Source organism: Osmia lignaria, chromosome 6 (genome assembly GCF_051020975.1).
Source record: "Osmia lignaria lignaria isolate PbOS001 chromosome 6, iyOsmLign1, whole genome shotgun sequence".
In the NCBI taxonomy this organism is placed as follows: Eukaryota; Metazoa; Arthropoda; class Insecta; order Hymenoptera; family Megachilidae; genus Osmia; species Osmia lignaria.
Window position 1 is genome coordinate 2,228,637 of NC_135037.1, and position 14,851 is coordinate 2,243,487.

General features: G+C 50.3%; 1 protein-coding gene and 1 long non-coding RNA gene across 5 annotated transcripts in view; one reads left to right on the plus strand and one right to left on the minus strand.

The window, feature by feature from the left end:
- The window catches only part of LOC117601698 (uncharacterized), a 175,170-nt gene that overhangs the window by 35,849 nt on the left and 124,470 nt on the right, over positions 1–14,851 (plus strand). The window contains exon 2 of the long non-coding RNA XR_013062308.1: positions 9,799–9,917. This is a non-coding gene — a long non-coding RNA (uncharacterized LOC117601698). The remainder of the gene's footprint in view (positions 1–9,798; positions 9,918–14,851) is intronic.
- The window catches only part of dac (dachshund family transcription factor), a 128,247-nt gene continuing 116,697 nt past the window's right edge, over positions 3,302–14,851 (minus strand). For 2 of the 4 annotated variants that reach the window (XM_034318814.2, XM_034318815.2), the window contains exons 9-12: positions 11,557–11,703; positions 10,614–10,874; positions 6,136–6,222; positions 3,302–5,513 (exon numbers count right to left, since the gene is read on the minus strand). In XM_034318814.2, the coding sequence (XP_034174705.1) occupies positions 5,446–5,513; positions 6,136–6,222; positions 10,614–10,874; positions 11,557–11,703 (563 nt within the window). In that variant the 3' untranslated portion in view covers positions 3,302–5,445. The remainder of the gene's footprint in view (positions 5,514–6,135; positions 6,223–10,613; positions 10,875–11,556; positions 11,704–14,851) is intronic. The other 2 variants (XM_034318816.2, XM_076688877.1) reach the window with 2 other exon arrangements.

Consider the following 14,851-nt stretch of genomic DNA (forward strand, 5'->3'; position numbering starts at 1 on the left):
TGAAACTTTTCAAGTTTCGCAAGGAGGAGTCCGGTAGCGAAAGAAGGAGCAACTTTCCCGGAGCGTTGCCCGGTCGTACCTTCTGCGCTGTTCGCGACGGGGTAGTTTCTCAACGGAGCGTTGTACATTTCATTAGGTAGACGAAAGGACGTTGTTCGCCTCCGTGTTGGATGCATTGATTTTCGTTTACCCACTCCTCTAGCAACGGCAGTCGCTTCCCTCTTTCAATGGGTTCCGTTTGTTCGCGTTTCCCCACCCACACCCTTCCTCTAGGGATGTTTCGTTATTTAAACAGATTAGCGATACAGCAGCCCCTCCCGAGAAAGCGTCTTACGTGTTTCCAATGCGTAGAACCACCACGAAATTAATCCTCGAAGGGACGACTGTCGTGTCGTTTGCGACCCATGAATTTTGATCAGTATTTTTTCAATTATAGCTAACAGTCAAGGACACATGATTGAAAATGCCGATGGTTCCATATCGCGAATAAAGGGAGGATACTCGATCGTGAATCGTTTTTGGCGAACGAGTCGAGTCTCGAAACCGAGTCGATTCTCTCTAATACAAATTCATGAACGGCCAGCCGTTTACCCTCGATTAGAGGGAAGCGCAATCAAAACGGACCCGTGGACCCGATAGAGGACGTCGAGATCGGACCAGCTGTAAATCAAACTACGAAATTCCTCGTGTCTGGTCTCGCGGTGTCTAAGGACCACGGGGCACCCTGGAAAGTGTTGAGCTTCGCCTCTCTCTGTTTCTCCATCCGCAAGGGTGTAATTATGCGTCCAGGGCCTGGACCAAGGCTCGCCACCCTCCTGTCCCCCTTTCTTCTTCACGTATTCTATAAAACCTTCCGTTCTTTCGTTCGGCCACATTGTTTCCACGCTGATGCTCGAGTATCGGGTCGAAACCGTGACCGAAATAGAAAAATAAACGAGGGATTTCTTTCTGGAAAATTTCGCCTTCTCCGTCCTGCTCTCAACGTTTAATAATTTTCCTGTTGTTCGGACAACAGTGCTCTTTTCGTTGGCAAACAAACTGGAATTTTTTGCTTTCTACTTCTTTGGACACGACGAATTCGGTCGTTAAAGCGAGAACTCGCACGCTGGCAAAAGCGCAGCAGTAGTTAACCGGTCGAAAAAGCGCGTTTGGTTTCTCTCGGGGCGTAATTATAATTGCAAATTTTTCTCCCGCCAGTTTTACACGGCGTCGTTACGTTTCTTCGCCGCGACGAAAGTTTCTCGCCGCGAAATCTTCCTGCGGCTGTTTTTTTGCGCCGACGTTCCCGATTGGTTCGCGAGGGACGCAGTTTCGTAAAATCGTTTAGCATAATTCGTCTTCCACGTTGCTCCTTCGGTCCCTTGTAAAAATCACTTGTTTTGCTCGATTCTGTTAGCGTTCTCGTTAGCCACGCTGACATCTCGACGAGAGGGCAAGAAAAAAATGGCGCGAACCGTCCCTTGGGATTTCTACCACCCCCTTGTTTTGCGAAAATCTCGAGCGAGGCGTAAACTCGACGACCTTAGACCCGTTCGCGAAGTTTCGGCTTTGAATACCGTGGCTGGACGAGAGAAACGATGTTTTTCCTGGGTAATTTTAAAAGAACTCGCTCGGCTCGTTAGCTCGCGAGAAGAAGTAACTCGACTCGTAAAGAGAGCATCGTGCTCGTTGCGATTCTAATTAGAAGGAATTTCGTCGTCGTTCCGGGGCTAAATTAAGCTAATCGGCCACGACGAACGAGGGTCTCTCTCGCCTCGGCTGGATACGCGGGCGCACGCGGCAGCACGCGGAAACGAAGAGGGAAAGAAAAGAGGAAGAAAAAGGTGAGCGAGGGAGGGTGAGAAAGGAAAAAGGACCCTTCGTAGCGGAGGAAAAAAGTGGAGAGCATGAAATTAGTCGTACTCGCGGCGAGGAGCATTAGAAGTGGCCCGAGGGCTTGGCCGCGCTTGCTTCTCGTTTTATTCGATAATTATGCAAATGCCCGAATGATTGTCGGGCAATATGTCCTCGGAATAAAAGTCGAGTCGGAGAGAGATTCGGTTATCTTTATGATTCTGAAACGCGAAACGAACAAGGACCGAGGTTGGGGTGAACGAGGGTGAAAGCACGGGGCTATGACGAAGGGAGGAAAGTAAAGCGGCGATGAAAAGACCTCCGCGACACCGCCAGCTACTCGTGTACCGGCCTCCGGAGGAGAGAAGCGTTTAATTTGCATCGAAACGCGCGTTTCCCTTTTTTTTTTTCTCCTTGGTTAACCCATGGAGCCTTCTTCTCCGACTTTGTAGTCGAGAAAAGCGTTTTTCTCTCCGTGAAAAATCAGTTCGGATTAGACGGCTGGCTATGTTTTCCGCACGTTACGTGACTAAGCTGAAAGATCGACGCGAATCGCGGCCTATTAAGACGTTCGCTCGTCGATTTAATTAAGTGGCTACGAGTCGAGGCTGGCGGACCGCGGAACCATGAGCCGGATCGTCGCAATTTATTATTAAAATATATTCCTTGTCGAAAGGGTGGAGCCTGGTTCGACCAATGGGCAGACGTCGCGTGCCTCGAGTCGTTAGGGCGGTTGAAAATTGATAAGAATGCATCGTCGCACGACGCCGACGGTGCAGCCTTTAATCAGCTCGTGGCCAGACCGCGCTCCTACACCGACGGCAACGAATCTATCCCCAAGAATCCAGTAATTGTAACGCGCACACTTCGCTCCACCTCGTTTCGACAAGCACCTCTTTTTCCCTTTTTATCATCTACTTACCATGGCACTCGTCGATTATTTCCTTTTTCCTTGACGCGTCCACGGAGAACAGTGTTTCAGATGGATTTCGTTTAAAAATTGAGAAAATGATCAGTTACGCGACAAAGAAACGCCTAAGTGTACGGATTCGTGAATAATAGGGATTCTCGGTATCTGTAAGCGGGATCAGGATCTTCGCCTTCAATTAACTTTATTACTGCATTAATAATTGTAACAAATCCTGGAGTATAATTGATTTTATTTTGCAATATAGTAAATTTCATTTAGCGACACGATAAATGTATCGTCGCAGGAAAAGAAAAGGACGGACACCAGAGACTTTACAATAACAACTATTTATTTATAGGTAATAATGCTGAATTACAATGAATACACTTTTTGCCTCGATACTAGATTGTATAAGTCCGATCGCGAAATCGTAATCGCTCGTCGTCATCGTGTTACTCGGTAGTGTGGCGATACTTGATATTTTTTTTTTTCCCCCACCCGACCCCCCGCCCTGTGAATTTCATTTCCCCTATACGCAACCCGCCCCTCTAACCCACCCCTTGTATCCTGCGTTTTCTTTAGTCGCGTTCACGCGAGTTTTACCCAACTCGTCGAATCGAGGATCGTCGACGTTACCTGTTCGTTCTCGCTTGTCTCCAACGCGAGATTCACGTCGACGATACTCGATCGGACGAGCATTGACCCCGTTCGATTGGTAGTGTGTGGCGATGGCAAATACAGATGAGCTATCGGTGGTTAAATTCTTCGTTTTCACTACGTGTAGCATCGTCTTAACGGGCATTAGCCGGTACGTACGATCTAGACACTATGATTATGTGAACTTTACAACACAAGAACCTTACGGGCAAAAGACTTTGTACATGGATCTTAAATACGGTGATCGAGCTCGGGGAAATATTTGTCGGCGAGGGTGGTTGTCGCTGTGTCTCACCTCTACGAGGTTCCTGCGACGCTCGTTTCGCTCGCGAGATATATTTCGCCGAGTTCGATCGATCAACGCAAACGCGGGACACACGCAATATGCATTAGCCTTACTTGTCGACGTGGTAGTAACTAAGTTTATTTATATATAAATAAGGTTGTTACGGTTTAAAACGCATCGGAGAATCCTCCGTTGTTTCTCCATCTCTCTATCTCTTCTACATATCACGCTCCACGTGGTTTTTTTTTTTACCTTTTCTCTATTCGAAGCGTGATCCAGGTCCATCCACCTTCGTTTAAATTCGTCGTTTCGAATTCTCCATCCTCTCGCACGCTTTCCCGCCATCTCTCTTTCTCTCTTTCCCTTTTTCTATTGGCAGAACTTCTCTCTTTTTCTCTCTCTCTCTCTCTCTCTCTCACATATGATACAGAAAATCGAGTCGCGGTTCGTCGTAAAACTCCTGGTCGAGAGATTAAAGCAGGAATCGAACGAAAGTCCGCACGTTCGACTCGAGACTCGCGTTTTGTTCGTCGACGATCGGGTCACGCGATACGCCGCCTCGGTGAAATAATATTAATAATAATGATAATAATACTCGAGATACCGACGCGGCGAGGCGCGACCGATCGTCCCGTGTACAGCTTAACACGATTAGCTAATTGAAAGTCGTTCGATAATTAGGAGATAGGTACCTCTAGGAACGCATGCACGCGCGCACGCACTCTCAAGCAGTCTTTAAAAGTTATTTAATCGGGCTCGTTTTTTGAAACGAGCAAGTCGCACGATTTCGACAGTTTCCTCCGACACGTGGTACGTCGCTCGCATATATAAATTCGCCTACGACGTTTCCGTTTCGCGGGTCGCAAACCGGAAACGAAGGAACGTCCGACACCTGGCTGATATGTGTGTTTCCATCGGTTCGACCATGGGTCGGAAACGATACTCGTTCGTGTTTCTCTTGTCACTCTGTCGGACACTTTATACGAAAAAAGTACGTTTTATAAGTCTGTTGTGTTCGCATCGTTCGTCACGCGCGAATCACTCGTAAAAATCACGACGAAGAGTCTCTGTCCGTTTGCTCGTATGCCCGTGTTCGTTCCTTTCTTCTCGTTCGATCGATCGTCACTCGTTTTGGCTGGCTAAGCGATCTGCTCCTCTTCTAGCGTCGTCCAGCCTCTTCTAGGTCGCGCTCGTAAAGAGAACCGAGTTCTTGTAGTAACCCGTTCGGGATTCTGAAACAGAAGCGGGTCAAGAGTGCGCTGTTGTCCGTGGTCTTCGTGGATTTTACGTAGTCTGGTCGGTAACGCACGAGTAAATCGCTCGGTGTGTTTCTTTATTTTCTTTCTGCTCGTTGCTCGATCGACATCGAAATCGAAAACGCGAATAAGAACGAGCTTGAGAAGAAGAAGAAGAAGAAGAAGAAGAAGATGAAGAAGAAGAAGAAGAAGAAGAAGAAGAGAGAAGACTAAGCGAATGATTCGATGATCGTTCGCTTGGAAGCGGCGCCGCTCACTAATTATCCTTGCCTCTCGAGACATAGATGAACGCGAAAGGGACGAGAGCTAGCGAAGACATTGGGGATGGAGAAAGAGAGAGCGAGGATGGGCTCGTATCGGGCGCGTTCGTAAATACGAAAGACCGGTCGACTCATCGGCCCTTAGGGGCCCTTTGTGATCGAGCCGCCACTCGCCACTTTTTATCGAACTGTCGCTTATGATTGAAAATCACTACGCGTTTTTAATAGTCCACCGGATTCGATTTACTCCGTTTCTTCGGCCACGCTTCTCCGCTCCCATCCTCTTCCCTGCATCCTTCCACCTCCGTTTTCTAGAGCAAAGAACCATTCTAATTTAGCGCGTTCCCGTAAAACCGTGTCAAAAGGGGATCCAAGGGCTTTTTCAAGGGACGCGAACTTCGCGAAACGATGCGACCATTCCGACAAAGGGCAGAAAAGTAATAACGGAGGCCGATTTCACGATCAACAGCTGACTTTACGAAGCCGCGGCCAATTAAGGGGACCACTCTCGTTAAGCGGTTGCCCGGCACGGGGAGGATCCTGAGCGCGGGAGAAAAACGATTATTTACGTGCAACGTCACGACGGGGCCTGTGGAGAACATTGAAATCACGTGCCACGCGGGTGTACAAGCTTTTTGCCGGGGCCTCGAAACTTTCGACGAGTTTCCGCGGCCAAGTTTCTCGAGCCATGCTGGCGTGTGCCCGTGTGCCCGTGTGCCGGTGCAAGAAACACCCCACCGAACGCGACCACCTTCGCGAGACTTTCTAATTAAAGATTCCGAAGAAGTTTCTTTCTTGTCGCGCAAGAAATATCCTGCACGCGGATCGAGCCGATCCTCGATCTCGATTACCTTTCCTTTTCTCCAGGCTTTTACAAAATTTTCGCTACCGTGCTTTTCATACTAGACGCGTTCGACGAATCACTGAACCCACCTTGAAGAGGAGACTTGACTTGGTCCCTCTCGGCCGCTTGATGCTGCCGCGATTTTCTCTCCAGCTCGAGTTCTTGCACCAGCGACTCTGCGACAATAAAACGGAAAGAACATTCATTGGTTGGTGATAAGCGAAGTATAGATCTATAAAATAACGTCTTAGCGTTGATTTCGACGAGGCGTGAAACCAAAGGCGCGAACGATGAAACGGAGCGGTAATTAGTGGAAACTGCGATACAGAAGGGACGAGACAGGGATAACGGACGAAGGCAGGCGTGAAAGGGCCGCAGGTTTGCTCACTGAATTCCGCAAGGATTAGGGTGAAAACTGGAAAATGTCCCTTTAATGATATCGCGCCGAATTAACCGTGGGCGAGCCTTCTCGTTTCGGTCTACTTCGTTAAGCCCACGAAACGACGTCCCTTCGAACGGGTTCACGACCTCCGCTCTCTTTCCTTCTTTCTTGCGTGGAAAAATTCCCCAAGAGGATTTTATTTTCCCGGCTGTCTAAGGCTCGAGAAAACCCCCGTGATAATATCAGCTGTGTGTTATTAACACGTTCGCTAGCAGCGCTCATTTAGAAAGTAGTTTGCCAGAGACCACGCACAAGCACCGTGTAATTATAGATTGCCTCTGTGTTTTTAATAAAATACAAACTAAAATGATATAACTTGTAATTATGCAGCTGGTTCATATGTAACAATAATATTTCACGTCATGCCAGATTATGATGAAACGATTTTCATCTCCGTTCCGAAGGTGTATAAATTGAAAATTCACGACTATCATAGGCTCGTGACAGCGGTGTTTCCATCAGATATCAAAGAGCAGCAAACGCGTTAAAAGTCACGGTGGTTGATTATTTACCGAATCACGAATGACCCTAATAAACTGGTGAAGTCGCGTCAGTCTTTGAAAAAAGGAAACGAAACGAAACGAAACGAAAAGGTACTAGCCCCGAGGCTAGAGAGTCTAGGATCGAAAGGATTAATCGCGTGCGAGGCGAGGCGACGCTGCGAAGAGAGGGGATACTCGACGCGAATATAATCGGTAAGCGTGAAATGGCGCCTCCTTGGGCAACGAGCAATGGTAAAATCCAATTGCGAGGCCATTAAATCCCAGTTAACTGGCGCACGGCCGAACGAGAGAAGAGGAAACCCGGTCGTCGTCGGCTCGCGCGGGACCAGAGACGTCGGGGCCGAGATTCCATTATGCTTTGAGCAACAATAGCTGAGGGCTGTTTCGTGCTACGTGGGTGTGAATTCGTGCGTTCGTCAGGGCTGTTATATTCGACGGGACTCTGGGCCAACTCCGAGTCAGAGCCGACGAACGGTGTTTGCGTTTCGCTCAGCCAAATTACCTCTGGCGCCCTTATCCGCGCGCGGGGTGTTCCGTCCCTTTGATATCCAAATGACAATTTAACTGCTCAAGATACCACGCTCCGCTCCGCTCGATTCCAGATTGAGAGAGGGTCGCTTCAACGTTCGATCAAATTTTTCTGCCTCGAAGAGAGAGAGAGAGAGAACAAATAAAAATAAAAAGAAGATGATGATGGTTTGGTAAATGCAGCGGAGAAACGCCGCTTCGAAAGAGGCACGTACGTCCGTGGATGGACCGACTAATAGTTTTGCTACCGTATTACACACCCTGACAAATCGCGCGAACAATGAAAACAATTTCAGACGGTGTCGGACGAACGTACGGCCGTCTTCTCGGGCCTAAACGGGGCCGGTATTGTGTTCGTTCCTCGTCCCGGGGCCCGATTTTTTCGGCTGTTGACTTCGGGCGGAGGCCCCGAGACTCGGCTCGTTCGTTGAAAGGAGAGCCTCGAACTGTATCCGGTATGACTGTGCGTTTATCCGCACGTAATTAACTGGCGCACAATGCATCGCGAGAAGGCCAACTCGCTTCACGGGAGGAGACGAAGAAAAGGAACGGAGAAGCGGGAATGGCTGGAAGAGGATAAGAAGAAAAGAAAAATAACAGGAAGGCTTCTCGAAAATCTTCGTATTGTGGTCGCGATCTGGAATCTCGTTGTTACACCGCCTCTTCGATCGATTCGAGATCGCTCTTTTTTGCCCGGCGAATTCTTCGTTTTCGCAGAGCGCAAGGAATACGTTTCGCTTTCTCCAAGAGCAACCGATGAAAAATTCGCCGATCGGAGGCCAGGTGAAACGTGTGTTCGAAGAGCGTCAGGTTATTAGGCCCGCCGTGTAATAAGTAATTTCCGAGATGGCTAGGGTATCTCGTGACCTCGCCAAGCTGAAAAACAAACGTCGCACAGGGTTCGACGATCTTCTCGCGTCGATCGAGTCGAGGGTTAGCAAAGTCGAGGAGAGAAAAAGAGTGGATATACATAAGTAGTGGAGGGGGATAGGAAGTAAAGAACGACGGCGGGGGTTGATTTCGTGTAGCGCCGCGTTTTTAATGCTCTGATCTTTATGTAAAACAGAAGACGGACGGCGGGCGAGGGTTTCGGAAGGGGGTGGTGAAGGGCGCGAGGGAGAAGAAGGCGAGGATAGGCGCTCGAGCAGCAAGCCGACCGTGAAATTGTATGAATCAAGGAGGTGCATGGAGGAGAGAGAAACGCGGAGACACAAAAAGCGGCGATACGAGGTGAACAAAAAGCGCAGATGCGAGGACGAAGAGGATGAACCAATGTTCCTTGGCGTTGCTCGCTTTGATTTCCAATGGAAAGAAACGCTTTTCCCAACGCGACAAATCTTCCTAGCTGCTCCGCGACTGAAAACGAACCCCGACTCGTCGTATACTGCTGCCCTCCGGGCGATATAGAATCGCAAGTCGAGCGTCGCTCGTTATATTACGGTCGACGACAAAGCTGTTCGCCTTTTACGTATTACACGGTCGAGAAACGCTGAAGATCATTCGAGCGGCAGTCGAGCAAACGGACTGTCTCTTCTAGCTGAGAGCAAGAAATGCCGTCGCGTAAGAAACTATCCACGGGAAAAGATACAAAGGCGGTAAACTCTTGGGTGAGAAATAAACAACAAAGAAGGATGGAGCGGAATAAGAGAAGACGGGAGGGGACGAAGAGACGTTATGGTTGCTGTGAAATTATTGCATATAGTCTGAATATTAAAGCGTGGCGGAGTGCTCGGTCGTACTCCTCCTGCTCGGATGGTAGATGCTGGGTGATGGACGCGAAGGAATTGTCGTGTGCGCTTGTGCGCACGATCGTGTACAGTGTACACGGACGTAGAGGAGACAGGGACAAAGTAAGAGAGCGAGAGAGGGTGACGGAAGGGGATGGCGAGAGGCAAAGATTTAAGGGAAACGAAGGGAACGCGAGCAAAGGAAAGGAAAGGAAAGGGGAGGGAGAACAGGTAACGCCACCGAGAACCACGGTGGCCGCCGGGGAAATTACGGCTCCTTCCTTACTTGCCAGAGATGTGCATAAACTCTGCATTACGTTCAGTGGCGCTCATACCTGGAATCGGCTACCGAGAGCGTAGATTATCTGCTCGATGCCTGCGGACAGCCGAAAGTCGCCTCACCTATTAAACGCCACCGCGATTCGCTTCTCCTTCTTCCTTGGGAAGCAACAACGGATCGTTTCGGCTTCTTACCATGAATTCTATGACATTTCTTAATGATACCACTCGTATCGAATGTAAGCGACTATAGCTACTTTTCTCTGTTCCCAGGTATCCTATTTTGGCAATTTCTCTGGCAAAGCTGAACGCATCCCAAGGCGAATGAGAGGCGCTGTTCGTATAGAATGCATGACACGAAGACACGACGGCCCCGAAGTCCCCCCAGTGGCGTAAGTACCTAACCCACCTCAGACGACGACGTTACGTCGACTTATATACTCCTCCTTGTTTCTCGCTCGCCGTTTTCAGCCCCTTCCCCCGCTACCCCATCTAAATCTCCGTTGTTTATTGCAAATGGATTCCGCATCATAATGCCCGGGTGGCTGCGGGACCCTATTCAAATACCTCGTGTTTCCTCGTCAGAACCGACTGCCTCCCTCCCCCCGCAGTTTGCCTACCCTCACCGTGTACGGGGTTGTTATTGCCCCCGGCGTGATTGTTCTCTCTCTCTCTCTCTCTTTATCGAGATCTTTCGAATAATTTACTTTGCACGATACCAACGCGACCTGCACCTCTTTGCCCTCCGTCTCTGGCGAGTGCTCGCACGCCCCGAAGCTTTCCTCTTTTTTGTTTGGGTAATCGAGGATCGAAGTCAGTCGGCCGGAAGATCAGAAAAATTGAGTGGATCCTAATACGGGAACGCGATTATCCGAATTAGCGGCTTGCCACGGGTCCTCGCCCTCTTTTCATCGCGGTCCGTCTGCTCCCTCGTCCTGGATGGAAGAAGGGTGCCCGCGAGGCTCGTCGGTTTTCTTAAATTTCACCCGATACCCATTGTTATATATACCCTGCTACCTCGTGTTCCGGTACGGTTAACTTTTCCTTTCCGGAGCGATGGTAGTTTAATCAGGGTGCAGCAAACTGACCTTGATAGTTCTGCCAGAAGGCGGACGCTTGGCTACCGATCAGGTCCAAGCCGTAACCCCATGCAGGTTTCTCAGGCGTGGAAGGTTGCTGCGATGGACGCGGCACTTGGGCCTCTCTGTATTGTTGGGCCTGTTGTTGTTGCTGAAGGGACGATTGTTGTTGGGACGACTGTTGCTGCGAGGGTTGCTGTTGCGACTGCGAGTGGACCGGACTGGCTTCCGGTGGCTCTGAACTCGTACGCGCCTCCACCGTTACGTTTTCTATATTGGAAGAGAAAAAGAAATGGCGTTAAATCGATCGATTCGATGGTTGGTTGTTCGTTCGGCCGCGCCGCGAGCAGGTGACGACCCCTCGTGGAACAGATTCGCGTGCTCCGTTTCATTTGAAATTAGTATCGCTAGTCTCTCTCTGGTTCTGACAGGGTTAATCAGCGGGAACGGAGCAACGACGATGTTGCGACTCGAGCGGGAATCTACGGGGCTCTCGCGTTCTCTGTACATGTATATCGGAATAAGAGATTTCACTTAAAGGGTTTCGAGCGGAGGCTCGAGTTTTGCTAGTGACAGGAAGGAGGGGTGCGCCGTTAGCCTTCTCGCCACCCCTGAATCGTGGCGTTTATCGTTAAACGAGAGCCAGCAGGACTATCGCGTCGGGGCAAGGAAGAAGGGGTAAGGATCTTCCCGGGGCGGCGGCAGGGGATGATAAGTAAGGAATCGTATTCTGCCGGGTGTCAGTCTGTTTGTTCTGCCTCGGCGAATTAATTAATTTATTCCAAGAGATCACCGCTAGCCTCGGGGCTCTCGGTGCAGAGATCCCGCGACGAGGAAACGAACTCGACGCAAACTCTCGTCGTCTCTCCATCTCGACTTTGGATAATCTCTGCAGAGCAAGCAGCCGATGTTTTTTTACACATTTTCCTCTCAACTTTGAACTCGTGCTTACCGGTAATCGCTCTGACTTGCTCGGAGGAAGCCCCCGTTGCCTTCAGCGCCTCCTCCAGTTGCGTGCGCCTCTTAATCTCCAGGTCCAACTGCTCCTGCAAGCGTTTCCTTGCCCTTCGTTCCTTCTTTAATCGTTTCTGGTACATCACTGGAATCAGAAGAAGGAAAAGACAAAGTTATAATTTCTCGCACGTTAGACGCGTGTCGCGCGTTCTTTCGGACACGCTTTCGACGGACAGCTGTCAAAACGATTTAACGGGACGGTTCGGGTCTCTTGTTCCCCAGGTGGTGGAACCCCGGCGCGGTCAAAGTCCAACGAAATTATCTTGGCGTATCATTGTACGACGGGGGGTTTCACGGCCAGCACAGGGGGCCTCGGACCTCGAACGCTTCTCTAAGCGGGGGTCTGATCGTCTCGTCGGCTACCGTGCAGCACGCCTGTCGACGATGCCTACCACCGATCAACATCGACGTCGATCGTTCGATCTGCCTATCGATCGATCTACCAATTGCGTGCCCGGTTAAACCGGTTTTCCTTCTACCATTTGCAAACGCGAACAATTTTTCTTCTTCTTACGTTTCTTTCGCAGCTGTTAAACGATCGCAACCGTTGATCACTTTATTCGGCTGAAGATAACGTCAACGGTAACTATAACTAAAGTTCATCATTCTGTAAGCTCTTCTTTCGATAACGAAACGGAAGGAATCTCACAGGTGCGTATGTGCGAACTCCTCGCGAAAGCGGACGCGCGAAACATGGTCAGACGCGTCCCCAAAGCCAGGCCCGATCGTTTGGATCTCGGGTCGGCACGTTTGAACCGTCTCTCCTTTACTCCCCCTCCCGCGCGTTTTAATTATTTTCCGTCATTGTGAACCCGACGCGTCCGGCCATTGTGTTTTGCCAGGGTAGCCCGTTCCCGCCACTTTTCACCCGATCTCTCGCGAACCTGGCCTTTGTTGTCGACGCCTTTATCGACCCGATCCACGTCGCGTTCGGATCGTCTTATAGGCTCACTTTCCACGGAACAGAAGCGAATCATGGTTGTCTTATGTTCCGAGTAGCCTGTGTTTAAGGTGGAAGTTGGTAGTTAACCTCCAATTAGTCTCGTCACTCGGGAAACGAGCCCGACCGGGCCCGTGCACAAACGCATCGTCATTTTCGACCTATTCTGTTCAGGAGCTACATCTACAAACTTTCAAAGATCTATCAGCCATCGGTTTCCACTTTACTTCTCCTCCTTCGTACAAGAATGTTACAGTTATCTCGAGTCGATTCTGAGAATTGAAGGTGGAACACGATTGACCGGTATCGTACTCGCGATCGGCAGGTGGTCACCGGTTGAGCATCACTGATACGTGATTGATTCCCGGCAGACAAGGCGCAGACAACCCCTTTGCCCCCTCTACGTCGTCACGGTGCCGGTTTCCCTTCCCCCGCGACTGCACCATTGTCTTTCACCTTGCTGCTCTTGTTCTTACCGACTTTTCAGGAATGCGGTGTTCCACTCTCTCTGCCCGAATTGAAATATAAATTTTACTTTAACCCTATCTAATCCTCGATTAAGTTTTAAAAAAATTTCTGATTTCGTTTGATCAGTTTGGTTGTAATTAAAATTTCTTTCGTTACGTTTCTGCGTTTCCAATGAGCGTACAGGTATCGTCTGACCGGTCGAATAGGTTCGCAACGACAGCAGGGTGAGGAGAAAACGCGAAGAGGGTGCCGAGTGCGGAGGAGGGCTTGGACGGGGGCGGGAGGAGAGGTAGGCGAGGAGAGGGAGGCGAAGCAAAGTACGGGTGGCGGGTGGCGGGTGGGATAAGGTTGGAAGGGGACAAGCAGACTTCTCTTGGGCGGTAGGAGCGGGCGGTGTGGCACGAGGGGGGCGCAGCATTATGATGCAAAGATGGCGCGGCTGCGGCACCCTAGAATTAGCTCGAGCACTCGCCATTGGCCGCTCGGCAAACCACTCCTTCGGTAACAACCGACTGCATACGTTGCATACTAAGGATACACGCGAGCCGGCAAAGAATTGCCTCGAACCGGCTCTCTTCCAGCCCGATTTCCACCTACGATTCCGAACCGCGCGGCGCCCGAGTTTTTCTCCTCTCGCTCCCATCGCTCCATCGTTCGATCTTTCTCCGCTTCTCGCGACCCACCGATACTAACGAACGCGTTTTTCCTACCGCTCGTAAGAAGTAGTTTCACCGATTCGTCGCAGACAATAATTCCTCGATCGCGAAGGCGTACGATCCTCTCGTGGATTTCGTTCCGCATCGGCTCGAACGTAACAGCCGTGTAACTGTTCGCCACAGTGTCGAGTCATCGATATACGATTTTTCCATCGGTGTTCTCGTTCGGGAACCGCAAGCGGCACGAAGGCCAGTCACCACTCGGAGTCCTCTATTCTTATCAGCCGACGAACGACGCGTACGTAGAGGAGAAAGAAAGCCGCGGTCGTGGTTATGAAATCAGAGCCGGGATTGGAGCACACGGTCGTTGGAGCGGCCTGATGTGTCGCGGATAGTCGAACCGATGAATAATCGAAGCCCGCGAACGGGGGAGTAGCTGTAGTTGCGTCCATTCAGTGGGACAGGTAGGGGGTGGCGGTCGGATCTCGAAAGTTTATAATTTAAATTTCAAGTTGGAAGGAGATAAAAGGGAGCAAGATAGAGAGGAACCGACTGTCTCTGTTCGGCCACGTCAAAATACATCAGCTACCGCTGTGCGTTCGCTTAGAAATCTTCCTGGCCGGTGTCCGCTGTCCGCGCGGACTACCCACGTCGAAGACTCTCGCGGACTCTGGACGCGTCCGCCTACGTTTCACGCTCCTTCGAGAGATCCCGCGGGCCGATATCGATCTGTTCGATGTCACGGCCCCGAGATTTCGTTCGGGGCTGGGGTTTCTAGAAATTAGCGGCCGCGTAAACAATCGGGGGAAACGCGACCGGGCAAATCCAATAGGGATACCCGCAGAAACTAATATACAAGGTCGGTCGTCTTACCCGGACCGCGTTTAATACACGCTGCCGGCACGGCGGAGAGAACAGGCCCTCCGGGAATAGCAATATGATTTACATTTTGAGGTTATATTGACCATTCCCGGCACCTGCAGCACTCTGCTCCTTCCTAGGCCGCGGGCGATACGCCGCTCCGCGCCGCGCCGTCGATGACCGGGATCCGCTTAGGAAAAATTAATAATAGCCTCCGCTCGAATCTCGACTTTCCTTCAGAGCCATCTCAACCACTTTTATGATTCTATCCTGTCAGATTAGTGATTCATGTTTTTTTCTATCAAACT